We start from the raw sequence: 26484 nt of genomic DNA on the forward strand, positions 1-26484 counted from the left end.
TATCGTTCAATCGAAAAAATACATTAGACATCCACGGTGCGTTTTTACACGGATCAACAAAAGCGACAGATAGTTTGCGTATTTCAATTTTTGCAACGAAGTTGTGTTTATCGTGCATTGCAGACTGCAGCGTCGCGCTATGTGCGCCCATCGCCGTGTCATGTTTTACATCTTTTTTTTTTTATTTATCGTAGCGTGATATTTGTTTTCTTTAAACATGGACTGTGTCCACGGTACGCAGTCGTTACATTAACGACGTATAACTACCGCGAGCGAACGGTATCAAAATGTACAATATGATCTCACCAAACATATCCGCGTATACTTTTACCTATCGGGAGAAAAAAATACGATAAAGCTCATGTGATACGTATATGTACATTTTATCGTGTTCGTCAGAGAAACATTAATTTTTAATTATAAATGATAATTTAATTTGCAATTTAAATTAGTGATAAATAATTTTTGCTCTCGAAGCGCGTTATTATTCTATGAAATATGAAAGCGTGTTTCGTCTAATGTTATATGTATCGAAGAATGGGTATGAAAGTTATTTTATCGCGATATCTCGTGGCATATCCGCGCGTATGACATCCGTGTGAATGGCATATCTTTCGAAGTTATGAGAAATTCACGCGTTTCAATTTCTACTTCCTTATGAGACTTTGTAAATGAACCGAAGGAATAACATCCGTGTATGTACAGGGTGTAACATCAACACGCAAATCAGTACGACGCGGATGGGTTATCGACAGTGAACGATAATGCAGAGGTTGCCGAAAAACTCACTCGTTGCTCTTGCTGATAATGATATTTGCAATGCTCCTAGTTATGACGAGTGCAAGTAATTTTGCACCGGAATCGTTTATGGACAGGAGTCAAGCTTCATTGAAAATTTCTGATTAGATTGTAAAATGTTCATATTCTGAACTCCTTTTATCGGAAAAAGTGGCTTATGAGTTTTCTAATGTGCTTATAAACTGCAAACACTTTGAAAAACAAACACTATTTTTGATAAAAGAGATGTCAAAATACAAGATGATGTACCGAAAATATGTCGCTTAACAGTTAACCATCGATTTAAGCTGCGATCAATGATTTATGCTGCGTTTCCGGTCGGTTCATATTTTTGCAGAAGCGATCTAAAAATTCCAAAAGCGACGAAATACGGTATATAAGACTCTTAAATATTTCTGTACTATTTTTTTCTAATTTCCAATTCCTATTGAACTTTTCAATACAAGAAAAGAATTAAGGAATTATAGGAAAACAAGAAAATATATGTCGCATTCTTCACTCCCTTGACTATTACTCCTATTTACTCTGCTTAAATTCGTAATGTTTATTTCTCAGTTTCATCTTTTTAAACATTTTTCTTTATTTAATGAGACTCGGCTGGCATCACGATTACGGTGCAAAATTAGTTGCACTCATCATAATTGGGAGCACTGCGAGTATCATTATCGCCAAGATCAACGAGTGACTTTTTCGGCAACCTCTGCATTATCGTCCGAATGGGGGTAGGTGATCCGTCATCTTGACCTATATGTTGATGTTACACCCTGTACAACAAAGTTACACGCGCGAGTTATACAGTTATAAATTTAACGATCCAAGCACCCGACATAGAACCGACGTTACCAATTTATGGACAGAGCAATTATTGCGTCGTACAGTCTAATTAGTTATTTGCGATTTTTTTAATTATATAGCTAGGTTGGTGTTACGCGTATCTCGGCACATCGATAAACAGGTAGCCAAGGTAGCTGGCAGATCCCCACTTCCCTCGGTGCAAGTAGTAATACCGTAAATGTGGTCAGCCGCCAGTCCAGATTCTGATGGAAATCGTCGGCCGCAAATCCAGATTTCCACGAGAAACCCGAAACGCATCCGACATTCCCTCGCGCAAAACTTGGTGAGAAATCGCGGAATTTATGCGCCCGCCGCCGCCGCTGCCACCACCACCACCACCACCACCACCACCACCCACCCGCGTTTACATTAAATTAAAAGCTTAATTAACTGTGCGCGCTGCAAGTGGCAATCGATGGCCGACGAAATTTCGTAATAAGCCGTTACCTCATTAAAACTAACGCGTGAGATTGGAAACAACGCGTCATAGTGACGAGGAGTCGACAACGCGTAATAGTGATGATACGAGGGGGAAAATATTTTCCAAAGCGTACAGTTGAACATGAATGCTCGAAGAGAAGAAAAAATCGAGGCATCGGGCGGAAAAAGTAGGTATTTAAATTATTACGATATTCTCCGCCTGATCGTAAAAATTCTGTATACTGACCCAACCTTCAATAAAATATATGTCAGTTAACTGTAACGTTTTCCGCAAATTGCCGAAAGAACGGTATCCACGTGCGTTCGAATTTCCGCAGTTATTAGTTTTCCGCAAAACTTGATTTCCGACTCGCGCTGGTCTCCGTGCGACGGAAAAAAATTCCGTCGAAACGAACGTTCGAACAATCGAGAGTGTTGCGAAATTGTTGAGATCGCGTTCGTAAACTGCCATTTGCGCATTCGTGTGCGTAATTAAATTTACACGATTAAACATGCTAAAATGTTATCAAGCCCGATATTGTGATCGAAAGTGGCAGCAACGTGTTGCAACGATACCGTAATCGTCACGCGCAATTTCAGTCAAAATAACCGCGATATCGGCGCTCGCCGCGCGCGCGCGCGCGCTGTCATTGTCGTCCGCGCGCGCGAACGAGTATCCGTTGCAAAAGTTCAACAATCCACATCCAGCAGACCGGACGACTCGCAACGCTCGCGACAAGCCGATGCGTGTGACCCGCCGCTGACTGACGTCAACTGTCTGTCGACATCCCGCTTGTTTTCAGAGAAATGCCAACGATCGATTTTACATCCTCGCGTCGCACGCGCGATATTACGAAAATATGTTCATTCACACTCGCTTGATTTGGTACTTATCGGGACCCCCCGGCTACAAGTGTGAGATAAAGAGAAGAATGAGCGTCATCGAGACGAGCGATTGCAGCAACGATCAGCAGTCAAGTGACTGTGTAGCGATATATACGGGGGGGGGAGGGGACACCTCGCTTTCCTCGCCGAGTTACATTTTAACGAGCCATCCTTTCGCCAGTTCTAAATTGATTTTTCTCCCGCGAAAACATTCACGCGTCGATGGCTTTTAATTGACTCATTCAATCTTTCGCGAATAAAGTTTCGAAGTGCTAAATTGATGGCACGACCGGAATATGTTCCGGAGTCGTTTTTGCTTTTTTTCTCTTTTTTTGTTTTTTATTTTTTTTTTTTTTCAATAGATTTTAGTCAAAGCTTGTATTTTACTCTCTAGTCGTAGCTTCTTCGGTATTTTTTAACGAAAATATTAAATGATAAACACACGTTACGGCTGATTGTATTTTTTCCGACTCGCAACGTTACGTATTTTCGTAACTTAACTCTGAACGAGACAAAAAGAGGGAAAAAATATATCATCGGAATAAAATTTACTTAAACCTGACTCGCTGTGTTGGACACAATGTTGTCTTTATTATCTCGCCAACCCCGAAGCTTAGTTTGTCAGCGACTCCCCTTATTCCTTGTTCGAGTTAATTAATCGGAAACTGTTCGGGAGAATACAGTTTACAGAAGTCGATGCAAAGTCGCGAAAGAGTGTGCCGATAGTTAAGTCCGCAAGAATTATCCATCGTTGAAATATAATGCGGTTTCAAAGTGGGACACCCTGTATAGATAAAAACGAGATGCGGGGGAAGAGAGCCAAACTTAACAGACTCGTTTACGCAAATCTCTCGTCGCTATCGTTATCAGCAGTGGCGATAACGACGTATAGCAATTATAGTAACTGTTTTATCGTTGCTGGAAGCGCACCGATTCCTCGGCCGATAAATTATGTATGAGTGTCGTGAAGCTACGAGACATTGTTAGGCGAAGGGCGAAAGGGCAAAGGGCGAGTGCTGGCGCACGGGAGGAGGGCAGGGGACGGGAATACATATTTATATTCATCCAACGGCCGTATATTTTTTGCATAATATAGACCGCCCGCCGATCGCGCGTCGCCACGTTGTCGTGTCATCCGAAACATCGCGAGTAATTGAGAAAAAAAAAGAAAATGGAAAAAGCCATTTTACGTATGTTAACGGAGAAAAAAAATATAAGGTAGCGCCGAGGAGGGAAAGCTGAACGCGGAAATCATAAAGGCTCGTTTGCAAGAGACGATGCCACTGAAGGGATATGCATAATTATCATAGTTGTGCAGTTGCACGAGCGTCGAATTGTTAAAATGTTGAGTCTGACGAGGAATTCTGGCGGGCTGAAAACCAGCCGGTGAATTTAGGAAATTCAAGCAGTACGCAAGCACGCGAAAAGAACTCGCTGGAAAACTCTCTAGAATTAATCACCACCGACTAAAATGGCTGAACTGCGTGACATAGTTGCCTTTCTCTCTCTCTCTCTCTCTCTCTCTCTCTCTCTCTCTCTCTCTCTCTCTCTCTCTCTCTCTCCCCCCCTCTCTCTCCCCCTCTCTCTCTTGGAGCAGAATATAAAACTGAATATGCGCGTATACATCTTACAATTTACATAATGCATGAATGTTAATATATTTTACGCTTGAAAAATCCGCTCGTGTCGATTGTAATGCCGACATAGGTCGCCGTTCGTTATTAATTTTACAATGGTCAACGTAACTCAAAAATAGATAATAACGTTACGCACCACACGCGCACGTTTCCGTGACGAGACCGGTTGAATTAAAAATATTTAAACATATATCCACCTATCGCCACGTGTATAGCTATCAAAGAGAGTAATCATCCGAGGAATCCCCGATGAAACGCACGCTTCTTCCTAAATATATCGAATATATCTTTCTGTGTGATTGGAAATACCGAAAATGTTTTCGACAATGTAATGTTAGGCATTTCGGCATTTCGGTGTACTACAATCGATTTTCCAACAAACTGAAATTTTGACAGCAAGATTCAGCAACAAATGTACGTACGTACATACCAGCACTCTGGGCGTAACTATTTGATCAATGGTCGCGCATGTCGAGGAAGCTGGCTTATAATATCGTGGAAAGTATGCGTCCTATGCGCCATCCCTGCGGCCGACTAAATATTCGACTACCATAGGGACCTGCGAAAATTTTCCGGTATCCCGTGCTTACCGAAGTGCTCGGTACGGGATAATAATTGCTAGACTGCTATTTTGAAACTATTTTTGGTGGCACTGCATCGTTGCGATATTATAACAGGATATGGAGCATTTCTGAGAGAGTAAAGCTCGAGAATAATGAGACGGGCGGAGGCTTATGTTACAACGTAAAGTTATAAAGCGAAAGATGATTAGCCTATTCGCGTTGGCGAATGTGAAAATGAAAGAGCACAACAGTCAAAACTCTGGTCTGTGAGGAACGCGCGGAAATATATTCTTCATTTAAATAAATATAATATTCTTGATAAAATATATAGTAAATATATAATATATTAAATAAATATAATATTCTTGATAAAAATTCTTAATAAAAAACCAAAATACACACACACACACATACACGCACGCGCGTGCGCGCACATATAAACATCGTAGAGCACAACAAGCGGAATTTACATCGATGAATATTTTAATATTTTTCTTCTCCGAAATTAATCTTACGAATAATACATAATAATAAAGATACAAATATTTCCTTTTTCGGAATTCCTCTCGGTGAAGTTTGAATGTCAGCACGATTCGTTTGATCGAAATAATTCTTCTTTTTTGAATAGCCAAATGTTTGTATATTGTGCAACGTGCGTCCATCAAATCTTGCGATATGCAAAAACATATACAGGCGAACGGAAACGGTGTTTAATATTTATTAGAGGAACTACATCATAGCAGTTGACACACACGAGATGGACTAGATTGATAATACGGTTTTGATATTCCAATGCATTTAATCATATTTTATGTTCTTACTTCTAACGGAATATTATATTGGGTTGTTCAGTGCGTTTGTAGTGTTTCTTTTTTTTTTCTTTTTTCTTTTACTGAAATTGAAAGTTTTATAATCACTTTCTACAGCGTTTTAATACGGCATTTTACACATTACAGTTCAGTATGCGAGAATGCTTTGGCTTGATTTATTCATGTGAAAATTTGATGTCAATTCAGGCAACAAGAAATAGATAGATATTAATCGTTTCCCAAGAAACCAATTCCCTAATAAACAACTTATAATTGGTGCACAAAAAATATCATATCGTGCGGTAATGTCCTTTATTCACAAATTGCAAATTGTTCATTAGAAATTTACATTGGCAATCGGACTGCTATTGTTACGGCGCATTGTTATTATCAGAAATTTTTAATCGCGTAAAAAGTATAATTAAGAAAGTATAATAAACAGCAAAGTATGCACACATTTTGAAAAAAGAATAGAATTATAATACCAATAATTATACATCCCTTGCACACGTTATACGTGCACTCTAATGGATTCGTGGCGCTATCTCTAGACCACCATTGAAATCATCCTGCTAGAAACGTACTTCGATATGCCACGAGTAGCTTTGACACGTGTCTGCACTTTTACGAGGAATTTGCAGTTTCTTGTTCGGGCCCGGAGATAAGACCGATAATTTTTCTACGCGATAGCCTGTGCGGGGAAAAGGTAAAACTGGTTCGACGAGTGTGCTCCGGTCACTTGCCTTTCACTCTCGACAATCTAGTTTCACGAGAGGCTATCGATCTCGCAATACAGTCGGCTATATATCGGACCTCCTGCGGACTGTATCGTTCCCGCGACAACACTGTTTACACGGCATACGTGCATTATCGTAAGTGAGATGACGTAAATAACAGAAATTGCACAAGCCTCCTACATTCGGAATTGCTTACTCGCAATCTCTCATATCTCTCGCGCGACCGTAGTGTGCGGCAGCACGTGCTTCAGAACAGTCGGAGGAATCACTCGAAGCAGCAGCAGCAGCAACAGCAGCAACAGCGATAATAGTGAAACATGTTCTCCTGGAGAAACGTCCTTGTCGCCGTGACAAAACCACCGCAGAGATTCGCGAGAAAATTACATCTGTCGAAATGCCGGTGAATATATAACAATTAATTGTCTTTTCCTGGAAGAAAATCTGTGTATTATCATGCTACTTCGTACTTGAGTTCTTTCTTGATATCTGGGAAAATTACATCTCACTAGTATTTTGAATTTTGATATATATTGCACAGAAGATAGTGGAAGACAATTTTCTCAGCAAGAACCAAACGAGGGATGACATTAGTTATCCAGATATAATAAGATAGAATTTGGATGGTTTTATATATCATAAGCCGATGAAATATATCTCAAGTTGAATATACTTAGCAAGATGTGACTTTGTCTGGATATTTATTAATTGTGTCGACCTGATATAAATTCTTACACATATTTGTCATGTTATTCACAGGCAAGAGGCAATGATAATAAATGGACAAAAAGTAGCGGAAGAAATTAAAAAAGAATTAAAAATGGTCGTGGATACCTGCATAAATGCTGGCAAGAAAAGGCCAAAGTTAGTAGCAATATTAGTAGGAAATCACCCATCTAGCAAAGCTTATGTTGATAGAAAAATGAAAGCAGCAAAGTTTGTAGGTAATGTCACTTTCAGTTTCCGCCAGTTATTTTTCCACTGGAATGGACTTGCAAGTCAACATTGATAACATTGACAATTGATAATTGAATTTTGTTAATAAACAGGAATTGAAAGTTATACCGTTCATTTGGGAGAAAATATAACGCAAACAGATCTTCTCAAGGAGATTAACAGTCTAAATAGAGATCCAACAGTTGACGGAATTTTAGTGCAATTACCATTGCCAAAAAGCATGAATGAGAAAGAAGTATGTCAAGCAATAATTCCTAAGAAAGATGTGGATGGTTTTCACTTGGAGAATATCGGTAACCTAACACTGGACAGCAGGAGCATTGTACCAGCCACTGCGCTAGCTGTCAGAGAATTAGTAATTAGGAGTAAAATTGAGACTTTTGGGAAAAATGCTGTCGTTGTGGGTAGATCAAAACATGTCGGGCTGCCTATTGCATTGTTACTTCATTCGGATAGCAAAGGTGATTGGGTCATTAATTCAGTAGCGAATTTACGACATTTTTGGAGCTAAATTAAAGCTATATCATCAGTAACCATGACATTTTATCTTACGATAACTTTCTCTTGATCTTCATTCGCTCGATTATAATCAACATGCTCTTGTTTGTTTAGAGCCGATTGACGTCGATATTGATAATTATCATTACGATATTGATAACTAAAATTTCATCATAATATTTTATCATTCTTAGGCGAAACAGGCGCGTTAGATATGACTACAACTATCTGCCATCGTCACACTCCCCACACTGAACTGGAAAAGTTTACGAAATTAGCGGATCTGGTGATAGTGGCAGCCGGAGTTCCCGGTCTAATTACCAAAGAGATGGTAAAGCCGGGTGCGTGTATAATCGATGTTGGTATCACTAGAATGAAAACAGCAGATGGCAAGTATCGACTGGTAGGAGACGTGGATTACGACAGCGTGAAAGAAGTTGCCGGGCATATTACGCCGGTTCCTGGCGGCGTAGGTCCTATGACGGTAGCAATGTTGATGAGGAACACAGTAGCTGCTGCTATGGGGAACCAAGAGGATCAAATCAAACAGTCCGTTGATTTAGAAAGTAACGAAGCATTTATATAGCATATCGGAAAGCAAGTATTATTATGTAATTTATTCTATAGGAGAATTCTATTCGATTCGATAAATATTTGTTTCCTTATCATGTATAGCATACATGAAGTATTATTGTTGCGGAATGAAGAAATGACATAAAACTATTATTTCTTAATTTATGGTCAATTTTTAATTTAATTTTGTTAAATCTGTAAGAGAACGTTCACAAGAAAGTGAAATATTAAGAGTGCACCTTGTAAATTGTAATTAGAAAATTAGAAAGAAAGAAAAATATAATAATATAATAACATAATGATAATAATAATATAATAATATATGTAATAATATAGATAATGTATATAATATATATAAAATTAATATATATTATATTGTAATATTAATTATATATATATATATATTGTATAATATAATATTATATAATTATGATATATATATATAGTGTTATATGTGTATATATATATGTATATACACATACATAACAATATTATGATACAATATATATATGTATATATTATATAGGAAAGAAATGTAAATATGTATTTCAATAAAATTTTGATCTGTATGTAACAGCAAAAACGTACATGTGTCTTGTTTATTAATTTTGTAGATATGCGAGAAAATATATGCTTAAAATTCTTGCAAAATATAATGGAAAGAGATATATTTCTAAAATAATATATACATTTACAATCAATCGAGCAAATCTTCAAAATAATCCGAACACTTTTCTTTTGCTCAGTCAATAAGTAACTGCAAAGTTAACGCGACGTGTAATCTATGTTTCAAATGTATCTTTCCTCATAATTATATTGCAAGTAATCCATAATTAATTCACGATTCGAACTATTTTGTACATATGCGAAGGAATATCAAATGATATCATACGATACGTACCAGCAGCTGCACAAGCAGCTTCATATGTGTATTCTTCACTGCTCCTCAAATTAAACGTAAATAGAACGAAATTTCTTATCAACTATAAGTACTACTACAAGCAATAAGCAAATGGCCGAATTTCACGTAATAAATATACAAACATCGTTTAATTAGGAAATCGATATATTATCTAAATTAACAACAAATATGTAAACACTGAACCGACAGATTTATTATATTAAAAAGATCGAACAATTCCATGTAAACTACATTTGTCGAACAATAAGTAAAAAAATAATACAAATAAAAATTAAATTTTTTTTACTTGTTTGCCGTATCAATACCGGGAAGTTCTAGAAAAATCTGCAGTAAATCTTACTAGCAGTAAAAGTTTCAAGCATTTTATAAATTTATATATCCACAAATCTATCATAAGACATAAACATCGAGTTTAATTCGAATATATCCTAAGTCCTAATAAATTTAGTTCTTCAATAAAAAAAATATTAAATTAAAACAAAAATTTGTTTTGTATTTTTTTATATAGTGTTTTATAATATTCTTGAAAAGAGAATTAATTTTTTTGAATACATAATAATGAACCTCATGATTTGTTGATTGTGTTTAAGCTTTTAAAAATAAATTTCGTAATCGCAGCTGTACAAATATTGTCTCTTTCATAGATGCTTACGTATTAGATGAGTAAAAATGTTCTGGGCTTTAGATTTCATACAATCGAAACCACAGCCGATGAAAAGTGGATTCTTTATGACTCCAAACGCAAAAAATCATGGGTTGATCTTGGTCAACCTTCGACATCGATGATGATCCAATATCCACACTAAGAAAGTTTTGCTCTGCATCTGGTGGGATTGAAAAGGTGTATCGTATTATGAGGTGTTACAGCCGGGTGAAACAATCACGGCAGACCGCTATCAATAATTGAGCAATTTGAGCGATGTGTTGGAGGAAAAGAGGCCATTTATTGGTCAAGGACGTGGTAAAGTGATCCTGCTTCATGACAATGGCCGACCTGACATGTTGCGAAAGCGACTCAGAACCATATTTTAGCGTTAGGCTGGGGACTTCTCCCGCACGCCCAGGGCGCATAGCCCAGACATGGCACCTTCCAATTACCACCCATTCCGGTCGTTGCAGCATCATTTGGCTGGTACACATTTCGTGACGCTCGTGAAGAGATACGAAAATGCATCGATGACTTTGCATTGACCGCCTCGAAGCCGATGAGCTTCTATCGTCAGGGAATTCGCAAGCTCGAAAGATGGCAAAAGGTCATCGATGCAAACGGGGAATATTTCGCTCATTGATATATTTTTGTTTATTTTTAAATAAAGATTAAATTTTGCAAAAAAAGTCCAAAACTTTTTCGCTCACCCAATAATATCGATATCTTTGCAACATTTTTTAATTTTAAATGAATGTCGTATAATTATGAAATATTACAACGAATAGATTTGTTCTATATTAATTTTCTTTTTCAGTAAAGTAATATGTTAAAGGAAATATATTCCAGATCGTATTTGACAGACTATCTTATATGCATCCGAAATACACAATACCGAAAAGTATACGATATTATATATAATTCACAACAGACTTTATTTGATTATATCGTATATCTTAACAGGAAATACATGAAGCATGTAAAAAATGTGATGCCGCCATCGCAAGCCGTGATGGCTCGTACATAGAATAAAATCAGAACGGAGGATCGTTGAGACGCGCGATGTTGTGCAACATATGAATATAAATAATAAGTTACAAAGTTACAATGTATAAACATCGGAAAGAAATATACACCGCGTATTCGTACTAATAAACTTAATTGCCTATTTGCTAGGATCACAGTTACATTTATAATATTTGTAGGTCATTATACACCGTTTTTTCCGGCATCTTATCGTCGAAAACATTGTCACATGTTGTCGTTATATTCTCGCGTCCGTATTGCATATTCAAATAAGTAAATCTAATATTTAAAAACGACAATGTGTGATTTATTTTCAGAGAAGCATTCTCGATTCTGTGACGGACACGCTGTATCGTCTCTCGTATGTTGACACTAGAATACTTGGCGCGCGAGACGCTACCGCGTTTCCTGACTAAAATAATGTAATAATAATGATGATGGTGTATGATTAATAATAATAATAATAATAATAGTAATAATAATAATAATGTCGTTCGAGAGCCTATTATGACTAGGTGATATTTCTATGTTCTCGATGGCGTTATCTAGCGGTAATACTACTATCGCATTTCGATAGAAACACGGAGTGGTGTCGATTATACTTCAATTAAAAGTAACTTTACAAGCGCGTGATAATGTGTTTATAATATTATGGCTTAAAAACAATTTTAATACACTGTACATCATCCCGATTAGACACGATTTGAACTTCTCAAAACTCGTCCTCGTGACCCTCCTCGTCCCCGCATTGAGTGTAGTGTGATTACAACAATCGCGGCTGAGTAAGAGCACAGTTGCATTTGCGATCGTTAAACGTTGTTGGGAAAAGGGGCTAAGTTGGGACGCTATGCACGTATGCTCGCGGCACCAAGCCCCTCCGATCACCTTTTGCGCACAGCAACCACTTGTCATCTACCTCTAATATTACTTTCAGTTTCTCTCCTTCCACGAATGAAAGATGACCAGTGTCCGACGGTATACTGTGAGTGAGGGTACGAACTTTTCTGCAATCGAGATGCGCGAACCGTTATCGTACCGACCTAAGGAAAGAGAAAAACAAAGGAAATGGCTAAAGTACGAAGCAAATGAACAAACGAAACACACAGACAAAACACAGCATAAAACGAACACGCAAATCAAGGATATCTGTAATTGACATGACACTTGAATGTAAAGAATAAAAAAAGAAACAACCAATTCTTGTTAAGAACACTATGAATAATTTATGCGTGCGGTATCCGAGCTCACCTATGTCGTGGCTTCGTAACTGGATTATTCCTCGAAACAGTAGCAACATTTGGACGTGGTAAAGAGGTGGAGGCGGCTCGTCTGTGAGGCAAGATTGGATTTTTGTCGTTCGACGTTATCCCAAACGATTTGTAGGGTAAAGAACTCGGTCGTGTCGTGTGAATTCGTGGCGCGCCCAACGCATCCTGATCAACGCGACTAGTGCGACGCGTCACGTCTTTCATTTTTGTATCCACAGGTTTTTTCGGTTTCGCCTTCATTGCGGTAGGTGTCTTTGACCAAGGGAATTCCGATACGGGAGATTTTACCGGTCTGCCAGCAATCGGTGTAGTATTCGACTGCTTCACCGGCGACGTGAGCAGTCGAGGTATCTTCGACTTCCCCAGTGCTCCGAATGTGCGAGCCGGCGATGGAGGTGTCGTTAAAGCCGGCTGATTCTTACTGCTTTCCTTGCCAATCATCAACTCCCACTTTTCCTGGAGTTTCCGGAATTTTGTTTCGCCGGTAACACCGTCTTCGTCGCTCGCTTTCGTCTCGGGAGTCTGGAGCTTCGGGTGTTGCGGCTGCCTACTTGTCGCTCTATTTAAGGGGGAATGTTCCAGACTGTCCGTGTAATCCTCGGAATCTTCGGAGGTTAATTTGTCCAACGCGTAAAACGTTTTCGAACTAAGGGCACCACTGAAACGTTTCTTCATGTTTTGTGGATCGCCTTTGTGCATGACGCCGCATTTGTCATCGTAAGCGATGCATGATCTTGGTCGTATTTTCTTTGGACTAGGAACCATTCCATAGGATTCAGATTCCTCGGTCTCAAGCTTCTTCAGAGACATATCGGCATTTCTAAAGTTCACGGCCTGTAAAATTATATCGTGTGTGTGTGTGTGTGTGTAAATATAGAAACAATGCCAAATCGGTAGAACAAAGAACCGGGAAAGATAAATCAATATTTAGATTTACTTACGTTCATAGCATGACTATTTATACTCCCAAAGCTATTTTGCAGTTGACGGTATTGATAAAGAAGATCCAGATGAAACGGACAGAATGCAAGCGGATTTAAGATGTATAAAAAAGAATCGACGACTTCTCGTGCGCTGGAATTAGCTAAGGCTCCGACAAACAAGCTGCTGTTACTGTAATGCTTCCGCAAGATTGATTCGCGAGTGCACAAATATGCGAACCACGCGTCTAGAGCTCTTAGGCTAGAAAAAAAGAAATGATATTAATAATGAAAAGGAGAATATGATATATAATATATAATAATATATTTATAATGATCAATTAGTCACTTATCTAATACCAATCGCATACTAAACGAGTAAAGATGACACAACAAATAAAATTGCATTGTAATCCGATATATACTTCATTTAAGATTTCCAAACGCAAACTTACTTCAACAAACCAAACACAAACGCATGGAACTTCAGCATTCCTTCCGTAATAACGTCCTCGCCGTTGATCCTCTGCACTAACTCGTTCAACGTTTTTGTCAGGGGTCCTTGCTGAGAACTAGCTTCGACGACTTGCCACACGCTATTAGTAATTGGTCCAAAGGTGGAGTTCAAGTGGGGTTTCAAACCGTCCGACATCATAGCATATAAAGCCGGGCACAAGTTACTAAGGCAGATCTGTGCACACTCGTTCTTCTCGTTGTAATTGTGACGAGTATGATCGGTGTCAGCGTTCCAATACTTCAACAAGAGATCGACTGCCTTGTTTACAGATGACACCATTTCTGCGAAAGATACATGTGTAGCATATTGAAAAAAAAAAAAAAACAACCTGACGATATTCTTATTTATGATACTCAAATTAAACTAAACACGCTTACTTTTCTTTTCCTCCAACTCCATTAATTTGTCGTCAACCATCTGATCCTGATTTTGTTCATTTACAGCGACATTCAAATTATTTGGCTAAAATAAGCACAAAATTATCGAAATCATAACACAATAAGGGCGAGCTACTCGTTTACTGCTCGTCATCTTACCTTAGGGTCTGTATGCTTTTCTCTTTGGTGTACAGCAAAACTAACGGTTTTCCTTTGCAATTCGCCCATATCGACGTTCCTGACGAGCGGTTCCTTATTCATTCTTAGAGCTAAAAATTTCCTTACGTACGACCTCAGTTTAACATCGGCGTTCTCGGTGTCCCCGTCGCTGCTTTGCGACGAGAGACCACTACGTTTCAAGTAATCCTCCAATTGCTTGACATCGTCGTCGCTGTGTTGAGAAGTTCTCGACTCCGCATTCGTGTTAGTCGCTTCATTTAATCTCTCTGAAATAATTAACATTACGCGTTCAGCTAACTAATGGGACAACACGCCAATAATGTCGAGTCGAGAGAGACATTACGAGAAGAGAGAAAGCCAATCGTAGAAATTCGAGTAAGTTTTCGGTGATCCATTTGTCCTTACCTATGTGGTATCTCTCTTCCTCCGTCTCGTCGACGTCCTTTTCCGAATCGATCGTTCTTCCGCGGCATAATAGCTGCAAGTCGTTATTCATGTAGTATGGTTCTTGCAGGGACATTCTCTTATTTACCTCCACGGCTTGCTCCTCCGTTTCGCCCACGTCTCCCATCTCGAACATGCTGTACCGTTTACTCGCGAGAACCTTGTTCTTTCGCAAGATGCTTCTCGGCAATGGCGGTCGCGGTGGGACACGGCTGTTGTTGAAATCAGGCTCGCCATCGCCTTGTGGCAACGATACAGATCGCTTCGGTAGAATCGGACAAGCCTGCCTTGTGTGATTGACCAACCTGTGCATTTTCTTATCGTTGTTCACCAGGCTAGCCTCCGAACTAATACTGTCGTAACGATATAGATACAGCGGGTTGACTGCATTGTTCGGCAACGGCTGTTGCTGATTCGTCGAAGAATCTGTTAAAATTGTCGACGAGCCTCTGTACCCGGAGGACGGCTGCGTCGCGGTGCTACTCGTCGACGAGGTGTTATTCGGTACAATTTCGCTGATAGGTCGACCCTTGTGACGCATCGGAGGAGATAAACAGAACAGAGGTCTCCTGACTTCTTCGTTCATATTGATATGCCTTGAGACTTCCGGCACGTCGTGCAAGATCTTCTTGTACTCGTTCGGTAACAGAAACGTTAATGATTCCCAATCTTTTATATGTGCAAATCCACGTTGTCGCAGAGCGTCTATGTCGTTGCACGAGAATGGTCTACTCGTGCGAACAGTGCGCTTCCATTCCGTCTTATTTTTGTCGAATGTGTGCGGCTTCAATGCTACATTGTCGACTTTGGTATCTTTGATGTTGAGGAACGACAGATCGGGCAACGTGTAATTGGGATACACCACGTAAACGGGCTTCTTATTAACTATCGTCTCTTGCAAAAGAGGCCCCTGGTCTTTCGTAGGAGGAATGAAGATCAAGGAGGTCTGAACCGCGTTGTCCTCCATTTCTGCGTTCGCCTGTATCCCTGTCGTTCGGCATATCGGATATTTTTTCTCCACCATGCCGACCCAACCATTTTTTTGCTGCTGCTCAAAAGGACTATTGATTATATCGAAACTCATTTGACCGCTTGTGCAACCTGACTTGGATATACTCTCCGATAGCTCTTCCACTGACGCTGACGACGTCATCTCTATCTTATCGTCTTTGATAGGTGACGCACATTTTAGAAAGTTCAACATTTCTCTTGGATTCTCCGTATCTCGATTAGCCATATCGCGCCTGATCCAATTGATAGAGAAATCATCTTCCGCTACATGACGATCTCTATTGTTATCCTGGTTCTGTCGTTGTATCTGAGTGTTAGTATTGGTCGCGCTATCACTGCCACTGTTGCTGGTGGGCCAACCGTTGTCGCTAATGGAATCCGATTGATCCAACGTGAGACTCATTCCCTCTACACTCATGCTCTTTTGCTTCATGAATAATCTCACAAGACTTAGATTCTGTAGCTTTTTGGTACAAGCATTATCCCCATTGTCCGAGCTCTCCGCGTTTGTCGAACGACTCATCGCAGATCCCGAGCTTTGTAGCCGTTGTATCGGATTGCTCGATTCGGCAGAATCAACCTAGATGTCGCAAAGAAGAATTCATATTGCGTGATTACATAAAGTACGAGTATTGTTAATTGTTACGATTAGCGTGTCAATTTGATTGTATCTACACTTACGCTAAAATTAAGAGGTATATTAGTGTGCTGGAACTCTCGGACACGAGAAAGATCTGGTAAGCTTTGGCTTCGTTTACTTATTCCACCAAGCGTCAGGTTAGCAGCGCTTTGTAAGATATCCGGCATCGTGTTGTTGTTACCGGAGGGATGACGAGTTATTACCTTGTTCATGGAGGAGTGTTTCAAATTGCTCCATGTCGTATATATTTTCGAGTCGGAGCATGCCATTGATAAGTCCAGCATAGCTTTCGCATTTTTCTGTTTGTCGTAGGATAAATCTGATGATTCGTATGTCTTGTGTTTATCTGTACATAGTAATTTAGTTCATTAATGATAACGAAAGATTACCTGAAGAAGTAGAAAACGCTTTAAAGAATAAGTATCATCGTGTGTATGCGTGTTTAGTTGGAACATTGAAAAAAGATTGAACTACATTAATACGTATACATTACCATGATTTTCAAAATCTTGAGAGCCATCTGAATACATAGTGATGCTACCTTCAAAAGCAATGGTGTAGTTGTTTTTATTGTTCGTTTGACAAGTAAGCAACATATCTTCACAGTCCAATGAGTCCACGCTATAGCTGCCACCAGGTGGTAATACTGGTGTCTCTTTTAACGGGGAAAATAGCAACGACGATTTGCATATGGATATCGTATCGGCGGTGGAACATGCGGAATCTTCTCCCTTAAAATAGTACATAACATATGTGATTAATACATAAATTGTATACTAAAACTCTGTTCCTTTTGTACAACATGTCAAATACAGATGATTAATAAACACTTAAAATTGTATTAAACGTGATTTGTTAGGAGTAGTCGGATTCCTTTAGAAGGTAATTATTTTATTAGGGATCATTAGAATATCAAGTTAGAATATCAATTAAGTTCTCATTTATGAAGACTATTATCATACATTTGTATCCATGCAAGAAAATTCAAGCAGTCTGTATGTTATTTGATCGGTACATATCAGTTCAATGTTAATGTGTGGGGACACTGTTTACAGCGATTAGACTTCTGCTTTTGTTAGCCTTTATCATACCTGACTACTGGTATGAGGGCTGATGGAGGAACCGATGTCAAGCTTTTCCATGACAGATCCAGATATACTGGCGTATTGTTCCCTTTGATAGTTAAACTGTGGCGATAATGGAAGATGTACGAGACTTAGAATAGTTATTGTAGAAAGATTTGCAAAATTAAACAGTTTGCATACAACTAAACTTCTATTTTGATACAAAGGTCCACACACATACTGTTGCAAGTTCACAATGTAAGAATGAAATGCATCTAGCGTCAGCTGATACTTTGCTCAGATTGTTTTACAATGATAGTGAATAATATTTGTGCTGTATCAAAAGTTTTTACCTCGGAATGCTGAACTGGTTCTGTACACATGACAGGTAAAGCTGTAAGCAAGGTATGAATGTCAGCGGTGCGAAAACTCTCCATATCAATTTCTGCCAGGTTAGCATCCAAATTACGGGCAAGGTCATCATAATAACCCAAATCTTTCGGAGAATATGAGGCAGAAAGTGATGACAGGACACTGGGATGAATATGTAGGCCTCCATCCCTGTATCTAGACAAATTACAACAAACCATAGAATATATCATAACGTATTGAGACACGTATTCAGTTACTTACCCATAATCGATAAACCATTGATATTCAACATTATCTTGAACAAACTCTGAACCAATCAGATCCTGCTGAATGGAATCTGTTGCTGGGTTAGAGTTACAGTCAGACCCTGGCGTTTGCGGATCTTCCATTACTGCTGGACCTTCTCCTGCAACTAGAAAAGAAATGGAGACATTGTATCATAACATAATGTGTAAAACACATAATTATATATGTAAGTACAAAAATGAATATCATAATGGACACACACCACAAGCGATTGTATGTAACATATGCATAATACATAATTTTATTTCTGCACGGGGACATCGGGGATTTGAGTAGTAACCTCGCGATTGAAAGGATATATCGTAATTTATTACGAAAAAAAAAATATCTAGTGACGAGATAAATAATAAATATTCCGAGAAAAAAACGCGACTTACACGGAGGTTGACTTATGTTGTAGCTCCCATTAGCAGTGCGACAATGCGACGTGAGTTTGCCAAGGAAATCGCGTCGGTGTGGGACTCGACACTCGACAGCTCAACGCCTCGCGTCATAAATGTCGCGGAAAAATACAACTCGCGCATCACAATTTCGTAACACTACCTGCTGTCACTACCGTCAGCGTTCTCGCGAGTGGAGCTCCTAGGTTTCCCTCTTTCTTCTCCCCCTCCCTCGCTCCCTTTCTCGAACTTCGAATTCAATCAATTTCGAGCTTCCCCGAACGAGATCTCGTTGCAATTACAACAATTGTTTATGATTTAATTTCACATTATACGAGAGATTCGTTCGTTCAGTTGTGCACCTTCTTATTCGGTCTCTGTGTTTAACACGAGGTAGTTGTGTACGCAAGTGTTGAAGGAAACGAGAAAGACACGAGGTGTAGAAAGTGCAATCAAAGCAGAATCAAAGCATAGCACTCGTTGATTCGTTGATTCATCGTACCAATACACGATAGTAAATTGGTATGACAGCAAGTTGATTTTAAGTGGATTTTAGTAGATTAAGTTTAGCAGAAACATGGATTCGTCGTTGATGAAATTTTCTAAAATCGTAAGCAGAAATTCGTTGAGTAAAGCGGAAGTTGTAATTCGCTTCATCCGCGTAATCCTAGTAAGTATGAATTGTAGATGATGGTTGCAAAGTTCATAAATGGAGGTTGGATAATCTTATTTGCATCTGTGTATACATGATACACCCTGTGCATCTGCATATATGTCGGCACGTGTAACGAAATGTCAGCAGGCTGGATAATTTCAACAAAAGTACATCCTGTTTCAATAATACGGTATCCCGGATATAGGCAGTAATAAATAATAGAATAATACATTCTCGATATGACGCGCATTCGTGATTCGGGGATACCGTGTTTCGCGGAAACCATCTTGATATTACCAAGCAACTGAATTTGAGAAAGCCAAAATTCGGGCTTGTTTTCTCAGAAGTGTGCTGCTCCGAATGTTATTTCCGAGGTATATAAGAACGAAAGATTTTTCAATCTATAAAAATACGACACATTCGTTACACATAAATATCCAGTCTGTCTTGCGTGTGTATGAATTCGTCGTATTTATTAAAGTACAAAATATATATTTATGTGTGCAAAAACACCCAATCTTCATATTATTGCTTCATATTTTGTTTACCGCTTGATTCATCATCTTTATTATCTTTATTTTTATTATTGCCCTTCTGAAGGATTCAGTACTACGTTATACGATTCGTTATATGATAGTCGCGACGAAACTGATACGTGAAGAGAACAAAAAAAGACACCGCCTGCATTTATGTACAAGCAGACGCGAAAATTCCGATCCTCACGCGGATCGCTTTTCCACGACGCGACGCTTCGTAGCGAAAAATCAACAACCGGCGACGGCCGTGGGAGAGATGTGCTCTTACATTTTCGTAATGTACATTTATCATTGCAGGACGATTGCCGACGATGCTTGCGTTTGGATGCATTTGGACTTCTGTGTCGCTTGCACCGCCTACACCGCCTGTTGCAGGCGAGAGGCGGTGGTCGCGCCGACACCGACATCGTCGCCAGCGGCGGACTCGTCCGGCCCGCGGAGAACTCTGCTATCTTCATGATGATGCACAGCAGCAGCACTATCATCATTCGAGTCGAGGTACGTCAGATTCTCGTACTCGCACTCGCACTCTCAGCGTCCGCTATACCATAATAGTGTAACTCTGTACGGCGCTCACGTATCGCGCTCACGAAGAATTGTCTGAGCGGAATAGTATATACGACACAGCGCGATATAGCGAGCGTGATGTATCCGTTCGTTTTATCACGATTCCCGAACCGGTGCACGGAACCGCGAACCGCGCGCGAGAACTCTCGCGCAGAACGCGATTTTTTACTGCCCTTTTAGTACGCCATCATGCGTATTTGCAACGCTTGACGTCCGAGTGCGTCTCTTCCTTGTTCCACTCGTCGAGCTGGATTCGCTTTCAACACTCTCTCGGCAGTTTCTTCCGTAAGGAACTTGACGTGAAACTTGATAAAACACACATATGCGATCCGATCGAACAATCACGTCCATCAGAAGGAACGATTGTGGTTGTCGATATTGAACATCACGAACCAATGTAATCAATTTAGAATAAAATCTCGATATATCAGAGATTATCAGTGAAAGATATCAGTCTTGCACAGAGATTTACGTATCTGGCCTGGGAAATAATTTCTCGCGGTATCTTCGAATCTGGTCCGAATAAGCAATCTACCGAGATTCGGTGAGATCTGTGCAGGGAGGATTCGAGTTTGAACGGATACCTTGAGCAAACCCGCTTACTCGATTAATCGCTCCGTAGCGGATGCAAATTTGACTTCGCGATGAGCGCGTATCGAAAGCGTATTTGCTTCGGTGATTGATGGCACATATACGAGTATGCGTTACGGACAATGAGTAAACATTGAGTCAGAAGAGTAAATTTTTGAGAAGAGAATTTCAGAGAGAAGATTCACAGAAAAGATGAGACCATTGATGATTTCGACGGTTTTCTACGGTTACTCGAGGAATCCAAGGACTCTGAAAGGACGAATAAAGCGGTTCTCATACCGATTAGACAACCAGATCGTTGCGATCGAGTAAATCGCACGGTGAAACACAACGCGCACACGCCCGTTCGTCGCGCGAAACGTCAGCCGAGTGGGCGCTCGCGCACGCACTCACAGTTCTTCACAAAGCACCCTGTTTCCGTTGTCGGTTTTATCCGCTCCTCGATCGTTCCTCGACGCGGCTCATCGGAGGACGCCTCGATCCGAGGACTCGCGTCGAATTCGCGCGTGACTTTTTTCCACGACGATGCGACGACGATCGGCTGATAAACCGACGCGATAACGCAGCGAGCGAAAAATCGCCGATCAAAACATGCCGCGCAGCTCGCCCCGTCCCGCCTCACCTCGCGATCGGCTATCGGCCGCTAGCGATTTTTCCGATCGATTTTCCCTGCCGACAATCGCACGCGCGCGCGCGCTCGCTGAAGAATTATTTTTCCGCTGCGGAGGCTGAGTCAGACTGCTCTCTTACGCGTCTCGCTCTCGCGGGAGGGCGTTTGCACACGGCACCACACGACGCGGACTCTAATCTCTATTAATAAATGCTCGTACCGCCTCGTTCACAAGAGACGGAGTGAGACGGAGAAAGAGAGGGTGGGAGGACCGAGATACACAGAAAGAACTGCTCTCTTGGGCCCTGCGTGAGGGTTCGGAGCGATCGTTTTGTGGATCCGAGTCGTCGGCGCACTCGGCACGGTAAACGGCGACGAGTCAACTTCGATGACGGTCCGCGACGGACAGCTGCACCGAATCAAAAATGCCGATCGATATCGCAGACCCGCGCGCTTCGCTGAAAGTGCGAGTGTCGATGGAGGATCGAAATTCCAAGAGCGGAGCGTTCGACCGATTATATGGCGTCTCGCAGCGGCTTGAGATTGAGAGAGAGAGAGAGAGAGAGAGAGAGAGAGCGCTGGAAAATTTCCTCCCGGTGAAATTGAATTTAGGTGATTTTAGTGAAATCAATTTCCCGTGTCGCAGCCGCGCGAAGGAGGATTTTATTTTGCACGTCGATCGTCGCATTTTGCAGTCTCGCCGCAGCGGATGAGTGCGGTTGGGAGGGGAGGGAGAGTCGTTTTCGCGTGTTTATGAGAGAAGTGTCGACACGGTTTCCGTGAAGCTCGGTGAAAAACTACACATGCACGTGTATATAACGAGTCGAATAGTCGCGATGTAAAATATTTTTCGTTTCGAGCGAGTCTTACATTAGTTTTCGCACGCAACGTCGCGTTTCACTCACGGCAACGACGCGATAGAGTCGCACGCGATACAAAATCCATGTCCGATCCCCGACGTGGGGAGCGAAGGGGATTAAAATTTGGGATTTCGTCGAACGATATCCTGTGCGAGTGTGTTCGCGTTTCTCGAGGATGCAGTGTGTCGGCAGTTGGAACGGTCTCCTTGTGTGTGGCAAACCTGTTGTTTCCCCGAGTTGAGATAAATTATAAATCGATGAATAAGACAAATTTGGATAATTCTGGATTTTGTTCGGTAAAATTGCAGTTGTGTTTTCCAAACGAGGAAAAAGAAAAAAGATCTCGCGACGCGACGTAGCAGTTAAACTCCAAACTGCTGATCTAACAATCTATTATTAACACACAATACGGGGTACAGCAACGGGACACTGTTTGTATTCCAAATATCTGTGCCAGATGAATATCTGCACAGATGTGTGTTCGAAGAGAGACGGATGAAATTTATAGCCGATGCACGAGAGAGAAAATCTTTCCATTAAGCGCGCGACGTCCGCTGCATTCGCTCGTCACAATTCGAATTTTGCGTACTGGTGTTTTTGTACATTTGCTACTTCTTTCTCGCATCGCTCTGTGTGCAGATTTATCTGTCGGTAGGAGACATGAGCTTTCTCAACTTACCAATTCAATCTCCGTTGCTACGAACGACGTCCGTTAAAAATACCTGAAAATCCCATTTGCGCGCTTATCACATGCTCGATGTTGCGAGGATTACTGAATAATTCCCGCGGAATTAAATTTCTACAATATGTATATGACGGAAAATATGTACGGCAGATTCTTCAGTTATTGAGCTCACATGTCGGGAGAAAATCGGTGAAGTTGAAAGATTAGTACGTAAGAAAATGCAAACCTTCTTCGTCTCTGGATTGATAAGATTCACGCTGCGGTCGCGATTCAGGGTGGGACGATTGTTTTTCAGATGACTTGATGAGCGTCAACGGTAATCGGGGTGCGAAGTAACTTTTATGTCACAAGCTCCCATAACTCCATCCGGTGCGTGAGTTGTGCGAGTGACGTTAGTCGTGACGCTGTAAGTGAAGAGAATAACAAAATGTTGCGATTATATTTACATACGTATATATGTATGAGAGAGGTCAGAGGGGTGCAATTGTTGTTGCTCGATACCTGCTCGCGTGTGATTTAATCGCGTGGGAGTTTTAATAATATTGCGTATCGCGACGGCACTATTATTATACGCTGCGATTATCGACGGGAAAGAAGTGATTTTAATCGAAAGCAGATGTTACTTCGGCACGATAAACTGTTACATGTCCGTGTTAGACGGTTTTAATGTAAAACGAAAATGCTCCCGCGACTAATGAATCGTCATTGACACTAATGCGCTGAGGTCGGCGCAATAATGACCCGAGATTATCAAGAAGATCAATCTTGATTCAACGTCTTTGATATTTCTCGAGTTTCTTCACTTGCTTCGCGAAAAGGCCGAGTTGATCGGCGCGTTGCATCAAATTCTTCAACTTCGGCCGGTCGATCGTTCTCGCCTGGAAGTGGCGAGGGCACGATTTCATCTTTATGCGCTTATAAATCGAAACATGCAGCAGGGACGGTATTTTTAGACGCCGCGATCGCCACTTCCACCGCGTGTCCGCAGGATCGCGATCGGTCGATCGCAGTTGGTTCGCTCCTCGCGAATAATTTGCGAATATAACGACAATCGATCGGCAGCTACCGTTGTGTCACCAAATAAAGAATGTCCTGCAAATAGTGGACAGATATGAATTCAAATGAATTTTGTAAACCCCGAAATTAACATTCCAAGATTGATGTTCTTAAAAAAGGCTCCAACAATTGTCAATTCCTTCGAACTGGCCCACTTCCTAAAAGGCACGGACTAAAAGGTGACTTTTAACGCGAGCTAAAATTGAGATTAAAGTCTCTTCCGAAATAAGAACTGTCAATTTCCTTGAATTGACCTAATTTACATATAGACGCGCAGCTTTAGAGACGAAGTGAAATGTCGAAGCGAAAAAGCGTTATTTTCTTCCTTTCTTTCTTTCAAGCTCCAAATTTGGGAATGTACTACTACATGGTTTTTTAGTCATTCAAAGAGATTTAAGCACGTACTTAGAAATACAGGTATATCGCGAGTGAATCGCACTGTGAAATATCGCGAGCAACACTGGCGATTGTTATACATAAATTTACATCTGCCAGAACGAATGGACGTTATCGAATATTGAAACTACCGGCAGGAAGATTGATTTGATCGTTTTAGTAGACCGGATAAAACGGGAAATGCAAAACAGGCCCATCGAGTCGTCATTTCCGTCGTATATTTTCACACATATGTCACATCACGCGAGACGCACTTAGATGCATTTCCTCGTCTTGCCGTCTCGGTTCTTCGAAAGTACAACGAACCACTCTCGAACGGCTCTGTCCGCTGGCGGATTAAAGGGTATCTCCTCATCGATTTTGCAGGACTTTCGAGGTCAATGACGTATCACGCTCGTACATCTCGATGACTCGCGCTACGAAAGAGATTATTTTGCGAAATCGCGTCTCTCCGCGGCTGCGGCGAAAATTGTGATTGCGCGAAAACGCGAAAACGCAGAAGACGCCCACGGAGCTCGCGTCGCCCCGCGACGAAAACCAGTCGATATTAGAGACGACTAACATACTCACGTTCATGATACCAAAGGGCAGCTGATGGCCGTGCTGTTACGCGCGACATTCACACAACCGATCCGTATGTTAGGGCATCGCGCGACAGTTCGCCGATTTTTTGCCGCATGCTGCGCGATGTGGATGGATAGAGATGCGTTATTGGCCGATTATCAGATCTCACGACGGAATACACTTTCGCAAATGTATATTCTGAGTCACTCTGGTCGAGCAGAACCCCTCCCTGATCGCGACAACCCTCGTGCAACTGCGAGCGCGCATGCCCTTCGAACGCACGGACCATCGCACCACCCGGTCGTTCACGAAAGGTAAGAAGGGGATGATTCCTCTTTTTACCCCCGCGAAACCTCTTCGCGCGCCTACGAGTTCCAAGACAATCGTCGATTCAGAATTAAGCTTAGAAGGCTCTCCGTCGCGGGTATCGCGTCGTTAGTGCAACGTTAAAATAACGGATTGTCTCGTTCTTCAACGAATACGATAATTCTTTAGGGTCTTTAGAAATAGAATAAATAGGGTATTTGGAAGTTGTTAAATAAAATGGCTCGTAACAACGGTCATAGGTAACATATATAGGAGACGATATAATTTACTCAACACAATTATAAGAGGAAAGAAAATATCTTATATTTCCACAATAGGATATTTATTTATTTAACAAACGTTTACATTACTACGGCTGTTTCTCTTTTATTGTGTATTGTGCAGAATTTAAAGATGTTCAAAGTGTAATTTTCTTGGCATTATCGCATCAATCACCGAAATCTTCTATACTTTTGTTTCTTTATTGCCCCGCTCGAATAGATATGCACAAGACATTTTTATAAAAAATATGATTTTTTATAGTAATATATATATAAACAACGCACAAGCACAATACTCGAAGACAATATTAGATATTTGTAGAAAAATAGTCTACTTACACTAAATACGCTGTGAAATATTCAGCGAACTCTTATTAGTAATGTATTAAGTTGGTGCAAAAGACTGACTGCAAGCAAAATATAAACAAAAACATATCGAAAAATAATATAACATTGAAGTCATTGTTATTGAAAATAGTTATTATCAATCAGTTAAGTGCATTTTTTTCTACATAGAAAATAGTTTTACTCTCACAAACATCTTAGAGTAGTAGCTTTGTTTGCAATACAATATAATTATATATAAAGGAACGATA

General features: G+C 40.6%; 2 protein-coding genes across 11 annotated transcripts; one reads left to right on the plus strand and one right to left on the minus strand.

Moving 5' to 3' along the window:
* The first annotated feature begins 6507 nt into the window (after positions 1–6507).
* LOC105186219 (NAD-dependent methylenetetrahydrofolate dehydrogenase) lies at positions 6508–8977 on the plus strand. 2 transcript variants are annotated; one of them, XM_011146273.3, is made up of 5 exons: positions 6508–6818; positions 6913–7083; positions 7440–7624; positions 7730–8098; positions 8330–8721. In XM_011146273.3, the coding sequence occupies exons 2-5, from the start codon at positions 7001–7003 to the stop codon at positions 8719–8721; spliced, it is 1029 nt and encodes a 342-aa protein (XP_011144575.1). In that variant the 5' UTR covers positions 6508–6818; positions 6913–7000. The 2 variants fall into 2 exon arrangements, with proteins under 2 accessions (XP_011144575.1, XP_019698384.1); XM_019842825.2 differs by having other exon boundaries at positions 6508–7083; positions 8330–8977.
* A 2215-nt stretch (positions 8978–11192) lies between these two features.
* LOC105186218 (uncharacterized) lies at positions 11193–25557 on the minus strand. Of its 9 annotated transcripts, none has more exons than XM_019842824.2 (15): positions 25308–25557; positions 23512–23689; positions 23280–23322; positions 18357–18507; positions 18077–18290; positions 17751–17846; positions 17153–17390; positions 16701–17005; positions 14970–16599; positions 14544–14830; positions 14385–14469; positions 13946–14288; positions 13512–13752; positions 12551–13404; positions 12135–12306 (listed from the first exon to the last, which is right to left on the minus strand). In XM_019842824.2, the coding sequence occupies exons 4-15, from the start codon at positions 18482–18484 to the stop codon at positions 12135–12137; spliced, it is 4593 nt and encodes a 1530-aa protein (XP_019698383.1). In that variant the 5' UTR covers positions 18485–18507; positions 23280–23322; positions 23512–23689; positions 25308–25557. The 9 variants fall into 9 exon arrangements, with proteins under 9 accessions (XP_011144570.1, XP_025161112.1, XP_011144571.1 ...); XM_025305329.1 differs by lacking the exon at positions 25308–25557 and adding an exon at positions 24992–25226; XM_011146268.3 differs by lacking the exons at positions 23280–23322; positions 23512–23689; positions 25308–25557 and adding an exon at positions 20241–21929 and having other exon boundaries at positions 11193–12306; positions 14970–15042; positions 15097–16599.
* Between the last annotated feature and the right edge of the window lie 927 nt (positions 25558–26484).

This window comes from Harpegnathos saltator, unplaced genomic scaffold, assembly GCF_003227715.2.
Source record: "Harpegnathos saltator strain DR-91 unplaced genomic scaffold, Hsal_v8.6 scaffold694, whole genome shotgun sequence".
In the NCBI taxonomy this organism is placed as follows: Eukaryota; Metazoa; Arthropoda; class Insecta; order Hymenoptera; family Formicidae; genus Harpegnathos; species Harpegnathos saltator.